At 39.5% G+C, this 18,100-nt stretch overlaps 1 protein-coding gene across 5 annotated transcripts in view; it reads right to left on the reverse strand.

Moving 5' to 3' along the window:
- Positions 1 to 18,100, reverse strand: part of Cfap69 (cilia and flagella associated protein 69) — a 74,509-nt gene that overhangs the window by 23,686 nt on the left and 32,723 nt on the right. For 4 of the 5 annotated variants that reach the window (XM_038315626.1, XM_038315629.1, XM_038315628.1 and 1 more), the window contains 5 exons: positions 15,257 to 15,380; positions 6,267 to 6,315; positions 6,050 to 6,171; positions 3,497 to 3,713; positions 1,144 to 1,308 (listed from right to left, as the gene is read on the reverse strand). In XM_038315626.1, the coding sequence (XP_038171554.1) occupies positions 1,144 to 1,308; positions 3,497 to 3,713; positions 6,050 to 6,171; positions 6,267 to 6,315; positions 15,257 to 15,380 (677 nt within the window). The remainder of the gene's footprint in view (positions 1 to 1,143; positions 1,309 to 3,496; positions 3,714 to 6,049; positions 6,172 to 6,266; positions 6,316 to 15,256; positions 15,381 to 18,100) is intronic. The other variant, XM_038315627.1, reaches the window with a different exon arrangement.

The raw sequence follows: 18,100 nt of genomic DNA on the forward strand, positions 1-18,100 counted from the left end.
ATGAGCAGAACACAGACACTCCTGAGACACCTGCATCCAGGGAAGCCTAGGTCCCTAACATGCTGCAGGAAGGCTTATCCGCCTACTGGGGCATGGCCTCATAGACTATTTACCTGGATGCTGAAGCAAGTCCGGCCCCTTCTCTCCTCCCTCCTGGTTCCCATTTTGCTGGTCCAGATTGTTCGGATCTCATCTCCATCCACCGTTCAAGCAGAGAATCCTGATTTGTAAGTTTTTCCCCCTAAATCAATAACTGTCTGTTTCTCAGTTCTGAGCCAACGTGAGATTCCTTTTAAGCGCCCAGTATCTCTGCCTTCACTAACACACACTGCTCTAGTATCTGCACATGTAGTATCTCTACATCCGTGGACACTGGAAGTCACTCCGAATCACATCCGATCCTAATCCTGACATTTGTCATAAACTGCTACTTAGGGAGTGATGTTGAGAAAAGTCTGTCTGTGTTCAAACACACTTTTCTTTCTCTTCTGTAAGTCTGGCCTGTGGTTGGTTATGTGGATTCAGAAAGCTAGGCCACACAGGGACAACTCCATGACATTTACATGAAGCAATGCCTGAGACAGCACTTTCAAAACCAGGAAGAGGGAGGGCTAAGGGACTGACTACGTACTTTCAAATAGTAAAGGGCAAGACAGCTTGAACTGGAAGTGGAGATTCACGAATTCCCTAGTATTTATGTTAGAAAAGAGACTCCTGGACACTGGTCTCTATGCACCAACGCTCCAGTGTTCTAAATGAACCGGAAAATGTAACAGATCTTTTTGGAAAATGGTTCCACAGTGCTTGGCCAGAAGTGGTCCTCTCATCACCAGAAAATGAAACATGACAAGAGTCCCTTTAAATGAAAAAGATATTGTTGACGAAGTAGTCTCTGACGTGTGGGAATAAAGATATTGTTGACAAAGCAGTCTCTGACGTGTGGGAATAAAGCTTAAAGCACTGCTGTTGCTGATATCTCAGTAACAAGAGAACTGGTTGGCATCAACAAGATGAAAGAAAAAGCAGGAAAACTTTCAGGATATGGTCACTCATAAAATCAATGTGTAGGAGAATATTTCCTATGAAACTTCTAGAATTACAAACACTCTACCTGCACCAGTGAGCTGCCATGTAACACTTTACCTATCAGTTGATGAATAACCCCCCTTTCACAGAGATCCGTGTTCACAGTCTCATCTTCAAGATAAACCATGGCTCTGAGGAGCCGCAGGGTGTACCGCATCTGTGCAAACTTGTTTCCACGGCCTCCTGTCCCATGGAAACTGTTACCATGAATAAAGAAGGAATCTGTGGGGAAATTAATAATTGAATTTATAGCTAAGAAACTTAAAGCATAAAGCGTCTCAAGTAAATGTTTTTGTTTAAAAACAAAATAACACATCAGATATTTTAAATATCTATACATTTAAACAGATGTTAAAATTCAGTAATGTTTGCTTGTTTTTCTTTTTTTTTTTTTCTTCTTTTTTTTTGGTTTTTCGAGACAGGGTTTCTCTGTGGCTTTGGAGCCTGTCCTGGAACTAGCTCTTGTAGACCAGGCTGGTCTCGAACTCACAGAGATCCGCCTGCCTCTGCCTCCCGAGTGCTGGGATTATAGAAATATTATCCCTTCCCTCGCTCTTTCTAGTCTCAGAATGAAAATATGCCTTTTTAAATTTTACCCAAAGGGATCAGTGTTTATGTCTTTAACAACATTCTTCCTTATCAATTTTTATGCTCGAGTATATTTTTTAAGAATTGAATAAAATAACATTTACAAAATGGGGTTCTTCTCTCTGATATATTCTGGAGCCAGTGCTTCTGGCTAAAAAAATCTAGATTTTAAATTTTATGAGGTTGTTTAAGGATTTGTGTTCAATTGAAGCCTAAATGTGTTTTCAGTAGCTGAAGTAGTATCTTGTACTTCATAGATGCTCAATAAATGTTTGTTGAATGAATATATTAAACTTGTCCACATCTTTTTGTTTCCTTCCTAAGTATAATTTTATAGACCTCAATATAATAATTTAAATAAAATCATATATAATTACTTTAAAGTATTTATTAATTATATTTAAGATCTTTGTTACTATCTGACTTTGAAATCTCAATGTTTCTAAAAGATTTATTTTGAAGAGTCCAAGAATAAGGAAATAAAAATGTAGATTCCAAAACTGAGAATGTAGAAATAAAGAAATATAAAGTTATAAGTCTAGGAGAATGAGAAGAGACGGTCAGCAGCTTTCTCAGCAGATCAAGGATCAGTCATCCACAGTGAGCTATTTTCTAGGATGCTTGGGAAGACCCATCAGCTTAGGTCATTTCATTTTACAACGGGCTGTTCTGTTTACAAGGCCAGAGCTTCTCCCTGCAAACTGAGAGTAGTGTCCTGGCCATCCCTGATAAACCAGATGTGGACTGAGTTAACCTCTAGGAAACAGAGATACTGAACTCTGGGTTAGGCATTGTCTCTATCTGGAAAACTGACACCATTAAGGGGAGGCATGGGGGGGCTTCAGTATACACTGCCTGGAGGCGCCAGGAGAAACAGTGGAAAGGGTAGAAACACGGATTTGACTGATGAGCTCTGATAATGGAGGTTGTAAAGTATGGCAGTCTGCATCTGAGCTTCACCTTGAGATGGTGTGAAGAACTTTCTGCTATCTTCTAAGTTTCCAACCTAAGAACCAATTAATCCTAATTTATTAACCATCTACTATTACTAGCAGTCCCTTTTCTGACTAATTGCTAAAGACATCTGTTTTCCTGCAATTAGCGACTTTCACTGTAATCTACTCTAAAACATATTTCATGATAGCTGCTGTTACCCATTGATGTTAAAACTCACTTCCCTACTTAGGGTCTATGTTGACTGACCCATGGGTCAGAACAAGATTGTAAAAATTCCTTTGTTCAGAGCTAATGCTTGATGCCCCTACTATAAAAAGTGGGTCCAGAAAACAGTCTTTTGCCACAGCCTAACAAACACCATTTCTGGCTGTGGTCTCGGCTAGCTGATAAGCTTCTGTGCCCTGCGGTGTTTTTTTATTTTTTAATTTTTAAGTTTGCTTCTGGTTTTCCTAGGATTTGGTTTCTGGAATAAAGTTTGCTTCCAGTTTATTAGACTTGGTGGCGTTCTCATCTCTGCGCGAACCCCTGGACCCAACAGTTCTATCTAATTATGTGTAAATGTGTCTCTGTGGGGCATGTGCACATGGATGCAGGTGCCTGTAGAGGCCACTGACTCCCCAGGAGCTGCAGTTAAAGCATTTGTGAGCTCCCTGGCATAGGTGTTTGGAGCCAAACTCAGGTCTTCTGCAAGAACAGTATGCGATATTAACTGCTGAGCCGGCTCTCTAGCCCTAAAATCTCCATGTTTATGAAGACATATAAATACACTAAAAGAATGAATTCAATGTTTTTATTTTCTTCAATTTAACAATTGCTTGTCTATGTAAATACCGCGCGTTCATTTGAAATGCAGAAGGACACTCACCCTCATGGTCACACCATCCCAGAAACGCAAGGATTCGAGCATTGCCCTGGCATGACATATACTCTTCTATTAATAAAGGGGCCACTGAGGACAAGGTGGCTATCGCATGCAGTTGTAGTTCTTCATACTGCGCTGCGGACCACTCGATAATCTTGAGTCTTTCGGGCTTTTTCACATAGGTTAACAAGGCCAAAATAACTTTGCCATCGATTAATAGCTATAAGAAAAGGCAAAATGTACTTTGTTAGCAGCATAATTAAAAAAATCTATACTTATTCTAGCAAAATTAAATACAAGGTTTCAAACTGATGATTTAGTGATAATTTCAAAACCTTTCCCTCCTATCTGTGACAGTACTCCAAACACATGGAAATAAAATAGACAGCAATCGCCACCATCAGCAGCACCTGGTGACAGTAAGAGCAATGATCCCCTTTCCTGGTATAAGCTCCATATATGACAATAACAGAAAACACATTATTTTTTGATATAGCTCATGCATTTGTTTCTACATATAATAAACTCATAGAGGTAGGAAACTGGAGGCAAATAAATGGGTGGCATTTCTTTCCTCCTTCTTGGTTTCTCTTTTGTTACAGTGCTGGGAATCAGACTGCACCTTGTGCATACTCATCAAACAGCCTACTCTAAGCTGCGTTCCGAACCCTCGAAGGAGCTCTGTAAAGTCAACAACAGGCCAATATGAACTGTTTCTTAAGTACAAATGAAAGAATTTACAACTATATCAAGGACTCAGTCAGGTCATAAGCTGTATTTAATCAGGCACCTTAAGATTCTATAACTTTATTGGACCTAGCATTTCAACAAAAATTAAAAAATAAATAATTATAAAATGGCCAATGGTTAATACAGCTGGCACTAACTGATGCATATTTCAGTTCACAGGAGAATAAAGCAGTGTCCTATATGACATTGTCTTTCCGCTTTCTTGGCATTACTCTGTAAAGAGGGCTTCCTAACAATTATGAGGTTTTTAAAACATCTCTACTCAATTCACTAGTGTGGTACTTCATCAAGTACATTCAAAAGGATCAAGATTTGGAGCTGAGTAAATATGAACAAGAATATTAGTTCTAGCATCACTGTGAAAATTCAGTAGACCAGGTTTGAAATACTCCATGAATTATAATAGTGTATATACTGATTATTCCTACTATTGTTGGGTCAAAGACATGTAACTGCAAAAATTAACTCACTATTGTTCACAATGTATTTTAGAAATGTTATGACAACCTTTGTGCTATTTGACTCCATTGCCTATAAAATAATCAACCAGTGAAAACTGTCTGACAGAATGTAGAATAAGATTTAATTATTGACTTTATACTTACAAGATATTTAATTCTCCACTGTAATAAAACATATTTTATGAAAGGATTTTTCTGTTAAGCACTTCAGAAAAAATATGTAAGCTATAAACATTGTATATTTGATAGAAATTATAAAATTATAACTCAAATGCAATTAAACTTTCTCTGATTTTGCTATATATTATATATTGACATTCTCAAGAAGAAGCCAAGTCCATTTAAATTGTCATAGTCTAACAATAACAACAATTATACTAACAATATCTCATAATAATCCCCAAGGCAGGTGTTCCCCACTGCCCGGGCTGAACTACCTGGGATTTAGAGAAACTAATTATTCCATTTGAAAGCATACTCCTGGAAGGTGACCACACTGAGACTGCACCCAAGTAAAGCTTCCTCACCACCCACCCACTTTTATATCCTCAGTCCTTACCTTGATAAAATGACCACTCACTTCTATGAAAAGAACACCCAAGAATTTCAGGTTAGAAGGAAACTTCATTTAATGCAGCAAACATTAAATGCAGTAAAATATTTTCACTTTATGATTGGCAAAGGCCTCAAGCTCTTAAGAGCCCTGTATGCAAGTGTTCTGGGCTTCAGAAAGGCTTCAGGTGGGGAAGGGGTCTTGGTCAAGGTCATACAGAAGGTGACAAGCAAGAAGTGGGACTTAATCCCAGTGTTCCTCAAATTACATCACATATGTGAAGTAATGAACACAGCAAGACAAAGGAGTAAGTAAAAATGAGAGATGAAAGGCTTGTGTGGAGAAAACATGGGCTCATCAGGTCTGAGACTGGCCTGCCAGAGGCTATCAATTACCTTCAACCTCAGTCATCCCTCCACTTGACAGTCAGAGGACAGCAGGAGGCCGGATGTGGGAACCCTGTCTGCGGTGCAGTGGGAGAGGGCTTTCCTTGTCTGCACAACTGGAAAACAGAATTCTCTGGGATGTTCCTAGGTAGGAGATCTTCATACACTGAGAGATCTCTTAGCTCCTACTATTTTTTTTTTGTGTGTGTATGTTTCAAAGTTAGGTCACTTGTTTCTACTGTTTTCAAAGGACGTTTAAATAGTTATAATTCAAACTGATAACTTAGCTACTTTCTATGATAAAGATATGAGTTGGTTAATGAAAGATTTGCGATCGTGACTTTAAAAACTGGGCTATAAAGTAAAATGCTTTCATTATTAATTTTTCTGTTTGATTAGTCTTTACCTGAACAGTAGTTAAATCTTTACATAAGATCACAATTATATTGAATAGCAATTTCTTCAACTCAAAGTCTTCATAGGAATTAGAAAGCTTAAGACCTTTTACCAAAGGGTTTTGACTTTTAACTGTGAAAGAAAAAAGGAGAATGAAATGAAAGCTAAACTTATAAGTAAAGACTCATCAAGAGCTTACAAAATGCTTGAGGTGGTGCGATTGTTACCTTCATTAAACGTTGCAAACAGTATCAAATCCCTGGTAAAGCCGCATTCCTGTTACAGACACACACAACAGGCAGAAAAAGAGTGGTTAGAGCAGGAACTGAGCTGCAGGGGTCCGCAACTGCCTCCCACTCAACGGCTGTTACCTAATTACCTTATGGTAATTCATTCGAATCTGTTACACTAATACTAGTGAATAAACGTGGAAATGCAGCACTGCATGGCGAGGCAATTCTAATTTACTGAACTAACTTGCTTCTGAAGCATCTAAGGGGCTTTTACACCAGTCTATGACTATCTGACGTGGCATTTGAAGGTCAGATGCCAGCACAACTAGTTCGCGATTCACTGTCTGCACCTTTAAATGATACCGCAGGGAGGACAGTCCAGTTCTTTTCGGGAACTATTCCTTCTTTATCCCAAAGGACAGTCAGGAGACTGCACACACAAGGAACTCACTCCTGACAGAGTCACGCAACTGGACTTCGTGTAGTAAGGAAAGCACACGCGGGATAGAACTGCACTTACAGATAATTGTGCTACTCCTTCAGGGTTCACTTTGAAACTGTAAAAATGTTATTGCCCAGATTTACGCTCATGGAATTACAGGAACGCTCACAGTGACTGAACTGAGAACTCGCTGACTGGCCATGGTCGGACAGTCAAACATTAGAGTCTACATACACATGGCAGATGTAACTAGGTGCTCTGTTGGACTATGTATACATTTTTGCAGTATAAATTCCATGACATTTTTATGTGGACCTCTTGATGTACACTGACTTCATAGCGAGTCCTTTGAAACCCAACATAGAAAGTAATATGGCGGATGTGTGGATGCTGCAGCAAAATCTCTTTATGCTGTGATCCCAGTCAATGATTTGTTCACTATAATGTACAGGGAGGGGCTGGGGAGTTAAGAGTGCCGGCTGCTCTTACAGATCACCTGACTGCAGCTTCCAGAACCTGCTTCAGGTGAATAGCAACCATCTGGGATTCCTACTCCAGGTATTCCAAAACTCTTCCTCCTCTATGAGCAACTACACTCACAGAGACAAGCCCACACTCAGATAGACACACATACATGCAATTAGAAATATTAAAATAAGTCGTTTAAATATAGAGCAGATTAGCTTCTGATATGGCTGGGTAGTTATAATAAAACAAATCTTTGAGCAAAAAGATAAAAAGTAGCAATCTTGGGCCTATTTATTCTCTTGCAACCTCAGCGGAACTCTGAAACACAGTTTGCTCCAATAATGAGGGGACCTAAGAGGTGAGTGAACAGCCACATGGTGGGACACCCCATTCTCTAGGAGTTCCACAGTGGGACAAAACCCTGGACTCCTCCCCCAACTACTTCGGCTTTTCTAGACAGTCAGCGGGGAGTTTCCTGAGGGTAGGTACCCCTAAAATCCAACCCCATCCAGTGGCCTCTCCAAGCTACTAACCCCACCCCATCTAAGAGCTGAAAGCTTGCTACAATACTGAGGGGACCAAGAGAAAGCACCAAGAGAATGAACCAGGAGAGAAGACCAAGAGAACAGGCTTATAGAGACCTCAGAGGCTTTCTGAGACAGACATTGACAGTACAGAGCAGACCAAGAAAAATTCCCAAATTCTCAAACAGCCACTGCAAGGATTGGAACAAGACCCAAGAACTGGACCACGATGCAATTTGAAGGAAGAGATGGGCAGGTGTCAATGCAAGATTTCCTCCAACAACCTAAAAACCAACATGGTAACACCAGAAAGAACCCAGTGGTCACACAAAAGGAAGACTTGATCATTCTAGCCCAGAAGAAGTAGAAAAAAACAACTTTAAACATAACTTTATGAAAATGATGCTTTAAAGAGAAAATGAAAAACTCTCTTAAAGAAACAGAGGAAAAGATGAACAAAAAATTGGTAGAAATTAATAAATCCCCCAAAGAAACCCAGGAAAATCAATAAAAAGAACAATCAAACAGGTGAAGCATACAGTTCAAGATCTGAAGATTGAAATAGAGGAAATAAAGAAAACACAAATGGAGGGGATTCTGGATATGGAAAATCCGGGTAAACAAACAGGAACTACAGAGACAGCTAACTATAACCAACAGAACAAGAAATAGAAGAAAGAATCTCGGGTGCTGAAGATACTATAGAGGAAATAGACTCACTGATCAAATAAACCATTAAATCTAATAAAATCTTAACATGAAACATCCAGGAAATCTGGGACATCATAAAAAGACCAAACCTAAGAATAACAGGGGTAGAAGAAAAAGAACTCCAGCTCAAAGGCACAGAAAATATATTCAACAAAATAATAGAAGAAAACTTTCCCAACTAAAAAAGGGTATCCCTATGAAGGTACAAGAAGCTTACAGAACACCATATAGACTGGATCAAAAAAAAATCCCCTCACCATATAATAATCAAAACACAAAATATACAGAATAAAGAAAGAATATTAAGAGCTGCAAAGGAAAAAAGGTCAAGTAACATATAAAGGTAAACCTATCAGAATTATACCCAACTTCTCAATGGAAACCATAAAAGCCAGAAGGTCCTGGATAGATGTGCTACAGACACTAAGAGACCATGGATGCTAGTCCAGACTACTATACCTAGCAAAGTACCATCAATGGAAAAAAAAAGATATTCCAAGACAAAAAGAGATTTAAACAAAACATATTCACAAATCCAGCCCTACAGAAAGTACTAGAAGGAAAACCCCAACCAAAGGAAGCTAACTGCACCCACAAAAACACAGGCGATTGATAACCCCCCACCAGCATAACTCAAAGAAGGGAAACACACAAACACTACTACAGAGAAATAACCAGAATTAACAACCACTGGTCATTAATATTACTTAATATCAATGTACTCAATTCATCTATAAAAAGACACAGGCTTAGAGAATGGATACGAGAACAGGATCCAGCCTTTTTCTGTATACAAGAAACACACCTCAACCTCAAAGACAGACACTACCTCAGAGGAAAGGGTTGGGAAAAGGTTTTCCAATCAAATGGACCTAAGAATTAAGCGGTTGTAGCTATACTAATATCTAAAAAAAATAGATTTCAAACTAAAATCAATCAGAAGAGATGGAGAAGGACACTTTATACCCATAACAGGAACAATCCATCAAGATGTAGTCTCAATCCTGAACATCTATGTCCCAATACAAGGGCATCCACATATGTAAAAGAAACATTATTAAAACTTAAATCACACATCAAACCCCACACACTAATAGTAGAAGAAGACTTCAACACTCCACTTTCACCAAAGGACAGGTCAACCAAACAGACACTTAACAGAAAAATAAGAGAACTAACAGATGTCATGAATCAAATGTACTTAACAGACATCTAATGAACATTCCACCCAAGCACAAAAGAATATAGCTTCTTCTCAGCACCTCATGGAACCGTCTCTAAAAATGATCACATACTTGGTAACAAAGCAAACCTCCACAGATACAAAAAAATGGAGCAACCACCTGTGTCTTATCGGATCACCGTGGAGTAAAGTCAGAATTTAACAACAATACTACTCTCAGTGAACTACTGAACCACACCTGGGTCAAGGAAGAAATAAAGAAATGAAAGACTTCCTTGAATTCAAGGAAGATGAAGGCACAACATATGCAATCCTATGGGACACCATGAAAGCAATGCTAAGAGGAAATTCACAGCACTAAGCGCCCACATTAAAAAAAAAATGGAAAGAAAATGGAGAAAGCTCACATTAGTGACTTAACAGCACACCTGAAAGCTCTAGAACAAAAATCAGATTCACCCAGGAGGAGTAGAAGATGGGAAATAATTAAATTAAGGGCTGAAATTAACAAAATAGAAACAAATAAAACAATACAAAGAATCAATGAAACAAGGAGCTGGTTCTTTGAGAAAATCCACAAGATGGACAAACCCTTATCCAATCTAATCAAAAGGCAGAGAGAAAACCTCCAAAATAATAAAATCAGAAATGAAAAGGGGGACGTAGCAACAGACACTAAGGAAATTCAGAGAATCATTAGGTCATACTACAAAACCCTTAGTGCACAAAATTGAAAAATGTAAAAGAAATGGATAATTTTTTAGATAGGTACCATATACCAAAATTAAATCAAGACCAGGTGAGCAATTTAAATAGACCTATAAACTGCAAGGATATAGAAGCTGTCTTCAAAAACCTCCCAAGCAAAAAAAGCCCAGGGCCTGATGGTTTCAGTGCAGAATTCTACCAGAACTTCAGAGAAGAGCTAATACCTATACTCCTCAAAGTGTTCCACATAATAGAAAGAGAAGGAACATTGCCAAACTCTTTTTATAAGGCTACAGTTACCCTGATACCAAAACTACACAAAGACTCAACCAAGAAAGAGAATTACAGACCAATCTCACTCATGAACATGATGTAAAAATACTTAATAAAATACCAGCAAACCGAATCCAAGAACACATCAAAAAAATCATCCACCATGATCAAGTTGACTTCATCCCAGAGATGCAGGGCAGGTTCAACATACAAAAATCTATCAATGTAATCCATCATATAATAAACTGAAAGAAAAAAAACACATGATTATTTCGTTAGATGCTGAACAAGCATTTGACAAAATCCAACACCCCTTTATGATAAAGGTCTTGAAGAGATCAGAGATTCAAGGAACATATCCAAACATAATAAAAGCAATATACAGCAAGCCAATAGCCAACATCAAATTAAATGGAGAGAAACAAACTGTTTCCACTAAAATCAGAAACAAGATAAGGCTGTCTACTCTCTCCATATCTCTTCAGCATAGTTCTTGAAGTTTTGGCAATAGCAGTAAGACAACAAAAGAAGATCAAGGGGATTCAAATTGGAAAGGAAGAAGTCAAACTTTCGTTATTTGCAGATGATATGACAGTATATATAAGTGACCCTAAAAACTCTACCAGAGAACTCCTACAGCTGTTAAATACCTTCAGTGAAGGATACAAGATCAACTAAAAAAAATCATCAGCCCTTCTATACACAAATAATAAAGAAGCTGAGAGGAAAATCAGAGAAATATCAACTTTCACAATAGCCACAAATAACATAAAATATCTTGGGAAAACACTAACCAAAGAAGTGAAAGACCTATTTAACAAGAACTTTAAGTCTTTGAAGAAAGAAATTGAAGAAGATACCAGAAAATGGAAAGATCTCCCATGCTCTTGGATAGTAAACACAGTAAAAATGACAATCCTACCAAAGCAATCTATAGATTCAATGCAATCCCCATCAAAATCCCAGCACAATTCTTTACAGCCCTTGAAAGAACAATAACCAACTTTGCATGGGAAAACAAAACAAAACAAAAAAACCAGGATAGCCAAAACAATCCTGTACAATAAAGCAACTTCCGGAGACATTCCCAGCCCTGACATCAAGCTCTATTACAGAGCTACAGTAATGAAAACAGTATTGGCATAAGAACAGAGACGTTGACCAATGGAATAGAACTGAAGACCTGGGCATTAATCCACACACCTATGAACACCCGACTTTTGACAAAGAAGCTAAAATTATACAATAGAAAAAAGAAAGTATCTTTAACAAATGATGCTGGCATAACTGGATGTCAACATGTAGTAGACTAAAAATAGATACATATCTATCGACATGCACAAAACTCAAGTCCAAATAAATTAAAGTCCTCAATATAAATCTGACCACACTGAACCTGATAGAAGAGAAAGTGGGAAGTAGTCTTCAATGCATGGGCACAGGAGACCGCTTCCTAAATATAACCCCAGTAGCACAGACACTGAGAGTAACAATAAATAATTGGGACCTCCTGAAACTGAGAAACTTCTGTAAAGCAAAGGACACAGTCAATAAGACAAAAAGGCAGCCTACTGAATGGGAAAAGATTGTTCACCAACCCCACATTAAAGAATTGATCTCCAAAATATATAAAGAACTCAAGAAATTAGACATTAAAATTCTAAATAACCCAATTTAAAAAATAGGGTACAGAACTAAATAGAGAATTCTCAACAGAAGAATCTCAAATGGCCAAAGATACTTGAGGAAATGTTCAACATTCTTAGCCATCAGGGAAATACACATCAAAACAACTCTGAGATACCATCTTACACCTGTCAGAAGACTAAGATCAAAAACACCAATGATAGCCTTTGCTGGAGAGGATGTGAGTAAGAGCCACACTGATCCATTGCTGGTGGGAATGCAAACTTGTGCAACCACTTTGGAAATTGATATGGTGGTTTCTCAGAAAACTGGGAATCAACCTACCTCAGGATTCAGCAATGCCACTATTTGGCATATACCCAAAAGATACTCAATCATACTACAAAAGCATTTGTTCAACTATGTTCAAAGCAGCATTATTTGTGATAGCCAGAACCTGGTAACAACCTACATGCCCCTCAACCAAAGAATGGATGAAGAAAATGTGGTACATTTACACACTAGAGTACTACTCAGCGGTAAAAAAACAATGACATCTTAAAGTTTGCATGCAAATAGATGGAACTAGAAAACATTATCCTGAGTGAGGTAACCCAGACCCAAAAAGATGAATATGGTATGTACTCACTCATAATTAGATACTAGCTATAAACAAAAGACACTGAACCTATAGTTCATGATCCTAGAGAAGCTAAGTAATACAATGAATCCTAAGAAAAAAAACTATATAGATACACCTGGAAAGTGGAAACAGACAAGATCACGTGACAAAATTGGGAGCATGGGGTTTCCGGGAGAGGGGAGAGTAGAAGGGGAACAGAAGAGGAGAAGGAAAGGGTTGAGAACTTGAGGGAATGGGATAGTCGAGATGGAGGAAGGGCAGAGATGAGAACGAGGAAAGAGATATCTTGATTGAGGGAGCCATTATAGGGTTAGCAGAAACCTGGCTCTAGAGAAATTCCCAGGAATCCACAAGAATGACCCCAGCTAGGACCCTAAGCACTAGAGTAAAGGGGGCCCAATCTTGACTTGCCCTGTAGTCAGACTGATGAATATCTTAAATATCACCATAGAACCTTCATCCAGTAACTGATGGAAACAGAGGCAGAGACCCACATCGGAGCATTGGACTGAGCTCCCGAAATCCAGTTGAAGAGTGGGAGGAATGAGAATATGAGCAAAGAGGTCAAGACCATGAAGGGTTCACCCACTGAAACAGTTTACCTGAGCTAATGGGAGCTCACCAATTCCAGCCAGACTGGGAAGAAATAAGCATAGGACCAAACTAGTCCCTCTGAATGTGGTTGACAGTTGCATGGCTGGGGCAGACTGAGGGGCCACCGGGAGTAGCACCAGGATTTATCCTTACTGCATGTACTGACTTTTTGGGATCCTATTCTCTTTCTATGTATACCTGCTCAGTCTAGATACAGTAGGGAGGGCCTTGGACCTTCCACAAAGCAATGTGTCTTACCCTCTCTGAGGATTAGATGGGTGTGGGGTGGTATGGTGTGTGGAGAGAATGGGAGGGGGGAGAGTGGGAACTTGGACTGGTATATTTTAAAAATCTAATAATTTAAAAAGAAATAAAAATAAATCAAAACAAAAAAGTAGCAATCTTTTGGCCAAGAGAGAGTAGATACTGGGAGAAAGCTGGAACTTTGACAAAGACTGAAGAATAAGTCACTGTGTAAATTCCATATCAACTCCTTTTAAAACTAATTTTTAGCCTGGCAGCAATTCCCATTCTAGACCTTGTGGGATGCTAAACTCAAAGATAAGCCTGTAGTCTACATGGCCACTGAATCATAGGACTGAGGCAACCACAGCCACTAGAACGAAAGGTACAGTCTCCTAAAGGAGAAAGCCAGAAGGGGAACTCAAATATGCATACAGATACTTCACCTGTCTCTGAGTACTGCCTGAGCTGTCCAAACACAGAGAATTCTACACACCATAGCTATGGCTAGAGGAACCACACTGGGGATTGATGGATCTCAGTTGGAACACATAGATGGATGAATGCACAGCAGTCCAATGTCCACTGATGACCACACTGAAAAGTGTTCTCCAGAGGTCTAGGTAAGAACCCACAATAAAGACACTCATAATGATTGGGAACACAGGGATGCTGCATAAAAGCAGTGAAGGAATCAAGAGTCTAGGGCTATAGATTATGAAAGAACCCGTCTGCCATGAAGAAAGCCCTGGGTTTGATCTCCAAACGGAAAAGGAGAGATACTCTAATACCTGAATAAAAACACAAGAAAGGCAGTGGCTGTGACAGTGGAACTCAGCAAATTTAAATATATGGACCAATACAATCATCCAATCTGAGGACGGAAGAGAAAGACTCTTGGAAACAGTAAGCAGAAGTCTACTCTCATATGAGACAATGTAAAAAATAATCAAATGGAATTGACTGGAATGCTGGAACAAGAGGGGAGGGAGAATGAACTCAACTAATGATGAAAACAATGGCCCAAATTTGATCAGGTGAAAAAAACTACATATGTAGGAAACTCTATATAAAGAATAAACACAAAACGGATCATGCCTTGGCCCACTGTAGTAAAACTGCCGAACAGCAAAAATAGAGGGGAAAAAATCTTGAAAACGAAATTTAAAAGACACTTTTCATATCAGGGAAAAGGAATTTAAATGACAAGTACTTACAGAAACAGCTGAGAGCAGAAGACAGCGGAACATGATTGTTCAAGTGCTAATTGGGATTTTTTTTCAACCTAGGAGTCCATATTCAATGAACATAAATTTCAAGAATTAAGGTGGACTTTAGATATTTTTAGATAAAAGAAACCCTAAAGACTTTGTTGAGAGCAGGCAGCACTGCCAGAAAGAATGAATGTGTAAGTGGATGCCAGACTTGTGCAGGAGTGCAACCGAATGGCAGTGTGGAAAAGCGGTGGTGTCTGCCCTTACACTAAAACACGCCTGCGCACTAAAACACAACTTCCAGTACCCTTATCCCTTTCCCCATTAAAGTGAATGCAATCAGATGCATACTTACAATCATTGGTGCTCCGGGGTTCTGAGCTATAATTGTAGTGATAACTAATATATCATTTCTAAGCTGACGATCGTAATGACTATGGCCCCTCATAAACAGATTTTTAAATACTTCCTTCAAAGCCCTGGAAAATAAAATATTAAAATGATATTGTTATAGGCAGAATGTTTGTGCTTTTTTCAAAATTCATTTGTTGAAATCCTGCCTTGCATGAAGTTTTGGGAAGGTGGGTTTAGGAGAAGCATTTAGACCGACGAGGCAGAGTCATAAAGAAGTCATAAAGAAATCACTGTGCTCAGACCATGACCGCCGCAGGGGGCTCTCCTGTGGCTTCACTCCTAGGAACTGAGCTGTCAGTGCCCTCTGATCTGGAGGAGTGCCTTTGTCAGAACTGCCAGGCTGGAGCCCTGAGCCCCTAGCCTCTAACACTGTTTATAAAGCACAGCTCTCTGACACTTCTTTAAGGAAAGCTGAACTGAGACACATTCTATGGGAATACTTACGTCTCTACCAACAAAATCCTGCTCTTAATTTTAGACCTCTGACCAAAGCGTTCCTCGTGTTTTTTATCCTCCCCAACCTGCCTCTGATTCATGGCAATGTACCAGATAAGAACCCACTAATCTAACCACCCACAGATGTACATGGGACTGTATTACAAGATTCAACCATGCCATGCCAAAGCCACTCAAAGCTGCTCTTTGTTCTTCAGATAAAGACCTCTGTTAGCTGACTTCCCAGGGCTCGGACGACCCGGCTCTTGCTCTCCCTGAAGCCTCAGCTCCTAACAGCCTGCCTCACACTTCCGTTCTTGTACTAAACTTCTTGCAGGTTTTACTTTTTTATTTTTTTCTGAATCTGATTTTTACTTCTCTTTTCCTGTGTGAGATGCTCTCTGCAAATGACTGTGACTGTTTCCTAACTGCTGAGATGCTGCTGGGGTTAATGAGAATGAGGATTATAAACCATCCCCTCAACTCCAGGGCAGGTGCCTTCTGTAGTGGACAGCCACTGGTTCGCCTCTTGGGGCCCATGTGCAGCTTCTTTTGTAACAACACGACCCTTACTTTTCATCCAGGCATTTGCTCTCCCCAGCTTGTGGCTCTACAGCAGTGCTTCTCAACTTCCTAATGCTGTGACCCTTTAGTGCAGTTCCTCACGGTGTGGTGACCCCAACCATAACATCATCTTACTTGCTAATTCATAACTGAAATTTTGCTACTGTTATGAATCATAATGTAAATATCTGATATGCAGGCTATCTGGTATGTGATCCTGGTGAAAGGGTTGTTTCACCCCAAAGGGGCTGTGACCAGGATTGAGAATTGCTGTTCTACCAGGATGAAGGCAGAAGAGTAAGGACAGCACCAACAGACAGGGAGGCTCTAAGTCCTCACATTTGCGGAATTCTCAGTAACGAGGCTCATGAAATCAGCTTATTCCTTGTTTTTTAATTGCATCCTCATCAGCTGGTGTTCTAGTTTCTCCTCTGTTGCTGTGGTAAATCACCAACCCAGAGCAACTTAGGAGGAGAGGAGCTATTTGGCTTACGCATCCAGGTCATAGCTCATCACTGAGGGGAAGGCAGAGCAAGACCTCGAGCAGACACCAATGGCAAAATCCACGGAGGAACAGTGCCAGCTGGCTCCCTCACAGGCTCATGCTCAACTGGCTCTATCGTATGCTCTAGAAACACAGTCCAGGGGATGGTGCTGCTCACAGTGGGCTGGGCCATCTCAGACCAGTTCCAATCCCTCAATGGTGACTTCCTTCTCAGTACGTACAGACCGTGCCAAGTTAACACTTAAAGATAGCTACGACAGTAGAGCTGGGGTTGGGTGACTGGAAAAAAACATGTTCATCCTTATTCTGCAAAAAGATGCAATACCTTGCAAAAATCTCTTTCATTATGTTTATTACACTTTTTTAAAAATTGCTTATGTACTTGTTTTTCGCTGTAAATATAAGAGAAGGTCCATGAAATGTTTTAGTTTATTTTTTAATTAAAATTTTGTTTTATTGGTTGGGATGTATAAACAAAAAATAAACATGCAAACTTATTTTTGATTTATTTATTTTATATATATGTCTATGCCCTACATGTATGTGTGGTGCCCATGGAGGTCACAAGAGGGCACTGGATCCCCTGGGACTGGAATTATGAGTGGTTGGGAGCTGCCATGTGGGTGCTGGGAATCAAACTCACATCTTGTTGAAGAACTTCACTGCTAAGCCATCTCAACTCTTCTGCTTTATTTGAATTTTTGAGGGTGTCTCACTGTGTAGCTGTTTAGCTTGCAGCTCACTCCTGAACTCAGAGCTCTGTCTTCCTCTGTGTCCCAAGTTCTGGGGTTAAAGGTGTGTCACTAGCACACCCAGTTCTTAGTTTTATTTTTATGATCTCAGATTGACCATAGCAAACAGACAATAATCATTTATTGAACACGAATAATTTAGCAACTTGAAAACTTACATTTAATTGACAATTTAATTATAGAACTAGAAATGTGGAAAGTACTAATCAGAACTCTAATGAATAAATAGTTATAACATTCTAATTTTACAGCTCGGTGGTGGTGGCGCATACCTTTAATCCCAGCACTCAGAGACAGAGGCAGACAGATCTCTGTGACTTTGAGGCCAGCCGGGTCTACAAGAGCTAGTTTCAGGACAGGCTACACAGAAATACTCTCTCAAAAAAGCCAAAAAAAATTTCTAAGTTTACTTCATCCATCTGAAAAGGCACAATTAACTGCAGAGTTCGATACTTTGAGAGCACCCTACTCGACAACTGTGGCTTCTCTGGGACATGGCAGTGCACACTTACATGTAATCCCAGCCCTG

This window comes from Arvicola amphibius, chromosome 18, assembly GCF_903992535.2.
Source record: "Arvicola amphibius chromosome 18, mArvAmp1.2, whole genome shotgun sequence".
NCBI classification, from domain to species: Eukaryota; Metazoa; Chordata; class Mammalia; order Rodentia; family Cricetidae; genus Arvicola; species Arvicola amphibius.